The sequence below is a fragment of the Elaeis guineensis genome, chromosome 15, assembly GCF_000442705.2.
Source record: "Elaeis guineensis isolate ETL-2024a chromosome 15, EG11, whole genome shotgun sequence".
In the NCBI taxonomy this organism is placed as follows: domain Eukaryota; kingdom Viridiplantae; phylum Streptophyta; class Magnoliopsida; order Arecales; family Arecaceae; genus Elaeis; species Elaeis guineensis.
In genome coordinates, this window is record NC_026007.2 from 39,305,663 (window position 1) to 39,314,705 (window position 9,043).

The 9,043-nt window shown below is 37.1% G+C and overlaps 1 protein-coding gene across 1 annotated transcript in view; it reads left to right on the plus strand.

The window, feature by feature from the left end:
• The first annotated feature begins 8,937 nt into the window (after nt 1-8,937).
• The window catches only part of LOC140854039 (uncharacterized), a 10,894-nt gene continuing 10,788 nt past the window's right edge, over nt 8,938-9,043 (plus strand). Inside the window, exon 1 of the mRNA XM_073249361.1 lies at nt 8,938-9,043. This exon is cut by the window's right edge and continues 253 nt beyond it. Within this exon, the coding sequence (XP_073105462.1) occupies nt 9,012-9,043 (32 nt within the window). The 5' untranslated portion in view covers nt 8,938-9,011.

Sequence of the window (9,043 nt, forward strand, 5' to 3'; positions counted from 1 at the left end):
GGATGCCTGATGGAGTAGAATGGCTCTTCACATCATCGTTCTGGGAGAGACTCGAATGTTTCGAGGTCGTTGACGTTTCAGGTGGGAGTCACCTGCCGCAGGAGCTCGGATGGAGATTTTTTGTTGGCAGAGTCCGGGGAAGTTCGATCGCTAGGGAAGTCCATTTGGGATTTATCTGATGTGGAGGCTCATCCGAAGATCGTCCGCTGGGGAAGCCCGATTTTATGGGGAGCCTGGTAGGAGGTCGGTCGGTGATGGACTTCGGATAGCGCTGGAGAGGCTCGACAGACATCAGGGGCGATCGGCCATCGTAGGGACCTAGCTACTGGAGCTCGTCCATCATAGAAGCTCGTCCGGAATCCATCTGCTGGAGAAGTTCGAACGGGATCCGATTCTCGCGAGAGGTCGAAAGGGGGCCGTTTGTTGTAGGAGCTCGGGCGAGGACCAGTTGTCGTGAAAAATCAGAGTAGTGTCCCATTGTAAAAGTTCATCTGGAATCTCCTCGCTACGGAGTAGCTTGGCTGAGGTCTATCTGTAATAGAAGTTCGAAAAAAATTTATTCATAGTAGAGGCTCGAATGAAATTTACTTACAGTAGATGTTTGGGGTAGACAGCCCGCTGTAGGTGTTCGGAGTAGACCGTTCGTAGTAGAAGTTCGGCTCTCGCGAGAGCCCGATTAGGATCCGGGGGGTGGTCGACCGTCGTAGAAACTCGGGTGGAGTTTGGTTACCGTAGAACTCTCGTTGTCGGGGAAGCTCGGACGCTGACGAAGTCCGAAAGAAGTGCGGAGGGTAGTTGGTTACTGTAGAAGGTCGGCTGACGGTGAGCCCCAGAGGGCCTTCGGGGCGGCCTGATGGACGAATGTAGAAGTTCATTGTCGGAGAAGTCTGAACGATCGAGGAGGTTCGGAGAGGCGCCACGCACAAGGTCGGGAGCCGGAAGAGCGCAGGAAGGATCGGTCCTTTACAAGCTTCGACCGGGGGGGTATTTTATACCCAACATGATCTCATAGAACAGTAATTCTGAAAGTCTTTGGCCAAAACAGGATGATAATTAGAAAAAAATTTTTAATGTATCATCAACTGAATCATCATCTTCAGATCGAGATATATAATGATAAATAATTGGGTTTGACATATTTTCATATCCACAGCTCATCTAGGATGTTGTTTGACTGAAGGATTGAATTACACGGGAACTTGTCACTAAAGGATATTTTGATAATTTTTTATCAATATTTTAAATATTTTGGATAGTCATGATACATTGCTAGACGTCAAACTTGACTTATGAATTCATCAGAATTAAAAGAGTTTAATTCTGGAGTCAATTTAGAAGAGTCCAAATTGATAGGGACTCTTCGGATGACTTAATCTCATTGGATTAAGATTACATCGAAAGTTTTGATCCACTACTGGCTAGATTTAAAACCCAATGGGTCACACACTTTAGGATTTGGCCTTGGTTTGATCTAATTAGAGTTTAATATAAATTCTATGGGTTAATTTGATATGCTAGCATATTGTATTAACCCAAATTTCCAAATTGGTTTAGATCAAAGTGTTTGAGCTAATCTAGACCAGTTATCTTTGACCTAATGGGATTGGGTCAATTTAAATTGGAACCTTATCCAACTTGAATCAATTTTAAGTGGAGAAGGATTCCTCTATACCCACCAGAAGCCATGATAAAAAATAAATGCCGCCCACCACTTTATGGTGTGTGAAGTGGAGAGTCCTTCTTAATGAAGGCTCTTAACTAATACGCATTGCTTTAAATTTTTTATCAGAAATCCCTTGATTTGATGCCAAAATTTATTAAATTTTTTATGACACATAGAAGACTAAGAGTTCTTCTATTCTACTTATCTGGATCACCAAAAGTTTACTCGATGAATTTATTTGGCATGTGGGAAGTTGGAGCGCCAAAGGTTGGTGCCCCTTCATCCCATGTAATGTCCCCTGGTCCCCTATTTATAGGGGACACCTCACATGGCTTCTTGCTGAGAATTTTGGATAAAATTAGAGAGGAGGGATGTGGTAAACATAAAAAAAAAATTTTGAGAAAAAAGAAAGAGAATTTTGAGTGGCAAAAGTTGCTACAAGAGTGGTGAGATTTTCAGCAAGTGTTGCTAGAGTGCCCTAGGATTTGATTTTTTCATATGTTGGAGCCAAAAATCAAATCTTAGATTGTGTGACATCTGAAGAGTATCTTCCTAATGTCATTCTAGTGGTAAGATCGAAAGCAACTGCTTTGACGTGATCGTGATGCAAGTTTGAAGTTGGCAGTATTCTTGAGAAGACAAGACTGCGGTAGCGCACCAGTTGGGAAGGACTTTGGCCAACTTTCATATGGATCATGAGGACTTCTATCTTAGGGTCTTGTGGAGAACATTAATGTGCCACTTTTCTATTTCAGTGAAAGTATAAAATTCTATCCTTATGCATGCTTGTTTTTGCTTTAATCGATATCGGCAAGGTGATTCTAGGATTTGGATTCCAGCTCGATAGTTTTATGTGATAAAACTACTGATTTGTTTGATTTTAAAATTTTTAAAAATTACTTTTCGCTGTGTGGTCGGAACCCAACAATCGTCATCTTGAAGGAGGATGAGAGAGAAGAGGCCGCCAACCTCCTCGACAACTGTGGATGCCTTTATGGATGTTTCAACATATTTCAACAATCTAGTTGATGGCCAAATAAAAGCTACATGGATTAATTTTGATTGAATCAAGCTAGATGAGAATTATGTGACTCTTACTAAAACTTAATAAAGTTCAACTATGCATTCACACCAAGAGTGGAGACCCAGGTTGGACAAATAAAATTAGGTCACGATTAAGCAAGCTATAAGGTCAAGTTTTAGCCGTGAAAGATGAGATTGGAGCAACCATACCAATCTCAGATTTTCAAAAATAAAATACTATATTATAAGCTGAATGAAGGTAGGCGGTCTACATAAGCTACATTAAAAATTGATAAGGCATGACTATCAATCTGCTAGTTGCAAAATGATCGTGCTTACATATAATGAGAAAATAGTTGACGACGATTACCAAAAGTATCAAGAGTAGAGATCAAATATAGAAAGCAACCATTAAAGTAGACAGTTATAGTATTTATGGGAGGTTATTATATATTAGTATAAATAAGTGAAACTGTATTCTGTACAGGGACTTCAACATCAGTTTGTCTTTATTTTTATATTTACCTTGATCATTTATCCTAAGAGAAAGTGCAACTTAGCTTTCTACCATAGCTCGGTGCTACATCCTTACCGTAGCCTAGCACACGCCCCTACCATAGCCTAGTGGTACACTCCATCTATTTTTTATCTCATTCTAATAGTACAGATAGTGGTGAAAGTCCTTGAAGGTCAAGGCACCTAAACCTATGCTGTCCTCTATCTTTTATTTGACTCATACATTTCTGCTAGCCCAACATTAGTGACATGCTTGTACATACATCTAGACTTTGTCAGGTCAAACTTAGCTGACCACCCTCTACCTTGACCAAATGAACTCTCTAGGGATTTTGAATTCCTTAACTCATTTGAAACAAGATGGAAACGGCAACAGTAAACTTTCCCACACACTTAATGGGATATTATAAAATTATTATAACTTTAACTTTGTAGGTGTTGCGGCCAAGGGCTTATAGCTCAACATATAAGATATTGTTCGCTCTGACCTATGGACTTTATGGTTTTATCCTTCAAAAGGCACCTCATGTGAGAAAGATAGTTTTTTCCTATATAAGCTAGTCTTTCTTGATTCACAATCAATGTGAGACTAATGATGTTCTCCTTTCTATACTATAACATAACTCCCTAATCTAGAGGGAGTTTTTGTACGGACGGAAGGTGTCTTCTTTATTTTTATCATAGATTGGTATATAGATGGGAGGAACCCTACGTTGCATAGGTGATCTCCTTCTTGGCGTGCCAATATTACGATCAAGGATTCATGACTCAGCACGTGAAGTATAATCCGCTCTGACCCATGAGCCTCATGATTTTGTCCTTCAAAAGGTGTCTTACATGAGAAGGATGGTCCCTTTTTATATTAGTCAGAGTTCTCCTTGACTCACGATCAATGTGGGACTAATAATGTCCTTCCTTTTACACCATAATAGTATCTAGAATGAGATCACTATATTGTACTTATTATATCATTAAGGAGATGATAAAAACTTGTTGGATAATGACTCCTCTGCATCTTCTTTAAAAGGTGGTCATGCAACTTCAGACTTATCTACAAGTATATACACTATCACTTCATATCATGACATTAAACTTATGAGTCACTTCTGGAGGATATTATGATAAAAATTAATAACAACATTATATTTTACCAATGCCTACGATTCCTAAATAGATAAGCCAAACTGACGTGATCAATAGAAGCCTTGATAGTTTATTGAATTAATTTTTACGAGATCAGTTGATAGTTTGGCATTTGGCTCTTTCTCTAGCTAAGTTAGCTAATAATAGCTTGCACAATCATTTTATTGACAATAATCTATTTGAGATCGTGTATGGGAGGATGCAAGATTGTGTGCTTGATTTAGTGCTACCACCAATACCAATACATTTAGTTGTGGTACAAAAGACATAGTGGGTCATATTAGAAACATCCATTACTAAATTTAGAAGCAGCTAAATGTTTTTAACACCAAATATAAGGAAACTATGGATATAAACCGGTAGTACAAAGTTTTTAAAGAGGGTATAGTCTATCTTCGAAAGAGAGAGTTTTTCCAAAACTTACAACAAGCTAAAATAATAGAAAATTGGCCCTTACAAAATTTTATGGAAGGTCAAGACACACCTATTATAAAATTTTATTGAAGGTCCACAAACACCTACCTAGAGCTCTCGAGATGTATAACATCTCTCCTCTTTTTAATATTGTAGATCCTTTTGACTTATAGAAATATGGATGAGGAGCCAGCTTGAGCTCAATTGTTAGCAACTCCACCAAAAGATTTAATGGAGCAAATACTTTAGGAATGATTCATAACCATTTGAACCACATCTGCATTCAATACTTGGTTATATGGAAGAATAAGCTAGCCATCAAAGATTCTTGGATATCAGAAGCTGAGTTGATGAATGTCTTTCCTTCTTTATTGGATGCAAGTTCTATCCAACCCTAGGGTGAATGATGTCATATCATGGACATGGCTGATATGTACTTGAATAATATATGGACCAAAGAAGTAAAGTGGTTCGACATCAAGTTCAGGTCTGTCAATTCTAGGAGATTGTTACTGATTAAGAAATGATACTGAAGATCTAATTAAATAACTATGGTGTCAATACAATCTTAATAGATTTGGAAGGACATGACACTAAGATTAGTCACGAAATTTTGTCTGATCAAATAATGCCTAGATATGTGCTAGAATCTTATCCAATCAACTAATGTCAAGATGAGTTAGAATCTTATCCAATCAACTCAAGTCAACTTGAGCTAAAGATCTTACAAGATCATATTTTAGGGAATGTTACTATGCTTTCCTGATTGGTTCAAAGTATCCAACAACCATAAATAGAGATGCATAGCCATTGTAAATGGCATCTAGAATTAAATTTCATTCTAGTTCCATTCTCTATTGTTCCATGAGAACTCTTGCTTGCTGCTTCTTCCTCCTACATTATTACATTTTTAGTAGGCTTTCTTCCTCAAGAAGAAAGATCATTATATGCATTACAACCCTGAAGCTTTTCTTTTCAAAATAAGATAATATTCATGCAACATTCAAGCAATTTTTGTTTAAATAAAGTGAAATTAATAACATACAATACCCTTTCATAATAAAAATATGTGTTCTTAGAAAATTCCTTTTGCACATTGACGTTAAAGAAGGATTAAAAATGGAAAAGATAAGATTGAGATGTCATCATTCCCTTGCTGCTTGCTTACCATTTATAACACAAAAATGCAAATATTCTATAATAAATATAAGTTTTCAAGATAATGTTTTAATCAAAAAAAAATATTTTTCTCAAATTACATGCGCATCACAAGTATGATTTACATTCAATGAATTAAATACATTTCACATGAAAGCTACTTGCCATCACAAAGAAAAGCAAGTTCTTTATGTTTCTATAGTTAGAGAATTGAGAGCTATTAAGGCAATGTGCGATCCTCTGAAAAATTCTAAAAGAGGAGACAATTTCATTCCCTGTATTTTGCAATTCAGTTCATACTAGAATCAGTTTCATAAATTCCATTTGCTTGTAACTTTGGAAGGGTCTGAATAGATTTTGGAATGTAGATTCACGTTGGTAACTCTAGCTTGAATACTGCCAACTCTATATATAATACGTTAAAAATATTTTATAGAGGACAACATAAACATTATTTGATATTGTAGTTCTGAACTAGTGCTCATCTATGAAAAAAGGAAATAACTAATCGATGTCAATTTTTGAAGCTACAATGGAAATGGTGTATTAGTTTAATAGTCCCTGTGTTGAGTGCTGAAGCAGCCGCTTAATTTATAGTATAGATCGATTGCTCCAAATAAGGGCAGAAGTTTATAATTAGTCATTATTTGAATTACACAAAATAGCTACGAGGGCACATAAGGATTTAAAAAATCATATCAAACACTGTTCTCAAAAAACTGACAGGTCACAGGCTCCATCAGCATGCACATGAATGATTTTCCTCCTGTGCACTCCAATCATTTTATATGAACCCACCAACTTAGCCCCATGGACCATGTTCCTAAGGAAATGACAATGGCTCAAAGATGGAATTTAATAAGCAAGTGCCAAAACAATTTCACATGCATAAATGATGATGGGCTAGGGGGTATTTCTTGACTTAATCTGTCATAATTTGGGATAGGTCAAAGTCAAAATATTTTTAGTCTGGATTGGATTTAAGCCACCTGTATGCTAAAATGTTTTTGTATTCCAAATGGATTTAGGCCAGCCATCTGGCCTACTTAAAAATTTTGGTTATTCTTTTTGCTATTAGATATATTCCTATGCTGTTCATGCTTTTTTTAGGTAGTATGGAAGATATTCTGGTGATTGTTGAGTAGAGTTGTATCAATTTATTTTTCCCCCCCCCTACATAGCGCTGGGAACATGAGATGTGACATGAAGGAAGGTATTCTTTGATGTTCTGCGAGGGCATTTTTGTTCTCGCTCAAAGAAGATCCAAATTTGTATCACTGCAAATGTTCCATTTTAAGCAGGCACATGTTTGATATAAGCAGATTAAATAATTTAATCCATCTAAACTTGCTTACTAAATCGATCAGATTTAGATTTAATCTATGTAAAATCTATTCAATTCATTTAAGACTTGTTTAAGCCATTTCTGTCTTGTTTAATTCGATTTATTTAATTTATTTAATCCATTTAACTGTTAAAAACTACTTAACCAATTTAAAATAAATAGGTTATATAGATTTAGCTAGATTAAAATTTAAATTTTTAATCTATTTAATTAATAAATTAAATTTAAATTGATGAATTTTTAATATAATTCCCTATGCAACTCAATTCATATCCAACCTGATCCAACTTGATTGTTACCTCAATTCGGAAATGATCTCAAGCATAAAGACCTAAGGCATCCATGTTAGTTGAGTCAAATCAAAATCAACGATCAAATGGGTTGGGTAGCATGATTTTTTTTTTTTTTTGTTTGATTAGGCAAATAATCTTGTGCCAAAATATGGTATGCTTTGTGGAGTTCAAATTATTAACAATGTTATAGTCATAATTTTTGTTAAAATTGTAATTTATATATGTTCAATATGCTTAAAGATTACTGGAAGTGCATTATTTTTGCTCGTTTAAAACTTCCATGCCTTTTATCAAAGTGAGGTTTAGAAGCGACTAGGATAGCATCATGGCCCCATGAATCACCTTCATTTGCTGCAAGAAAACTTTAGTGGCCAACAGATGTCCCCTTAATTCCATCTCTTTTCTGAATTTCAATGGACTTGTGTTGGTAGTCCAGGCGGTGCATGCCTAATTTTGTGACAAATGCATAAAATCAGCAGTGTCTAATGATGCTATGAAGAATGCCTGAAGTTTGCTATTCTATAATACTCTTTAATGAGAGGGGCATGACATCTAGCAATGATGATTCTTAAAAATGCCCATGGGATAGATTTAGCTCAAGATGATAATTTATACTGAAGAAGGAATAAAAAATATATGGCTCTCCTTCGCTCTCCTTTTTAAGGAGCAACTAAATATCCATCATGATGGCTGCACTATTGACTATTGTCCTTGAGATCACAATCAAGAAAACCCCACTTGGCTCAGTCTCATCAGATTTTGATGACCCAGGCAAAGATAAGACCTGCCCATCTCAATCATTACAAAGGACTTGCACCATGGAAAGTTGGAAACACAATTGCTATAACAAGTGCTGTACAATGTGAGCTTTTTGGTTCATTTAACCATCCTTCCCCAAACGCCTGACTCACATAAACCCCTAAAGTTTTATGTGTATCATGTATCACACTTTCCCCCACATTGCAAGTGAAAGTCTCCACATTTTGCACTGATGGGGCCATCCACGTGGCATTACAAGGAGAGGGGCCATCTAAGACGAGGGTGTGCAGTTGGGTGTCCGCAAGTTAAGTGGAAAATTCTCTCTCTCAAATCATGCCTCCAAGTATGAAGCACGTGCATCGCACGATCCTTGCTGGCCCGCCTTGCCCGCGACGGGGACATAACAGTCAATTCACGTCTGCGCCACCGGTTTCGTGTTTGCCAGAATTTGGACACAGCTCCCATTACCTTAGCAAATTGTACGAGGGCATTTCTGTCAAATAAAACTTCGACAATTAAATAATACGGTTAAGTCAACCGCGTCGCAGTCACCGACAAGCAACTGAAACGCACAACCAGACAAATCCATTCCCCAAAATACCCCTATCACCTCACCCTAAATCCGAATCGATCCTTCGATCCTGCGATCCTCGCGGCCTCTACTCCAGTCTCAACTCCTCTCTCTCGCTCGCTCTCTATGGTGGATAAGAAAATGGTGGAGAATCTGGA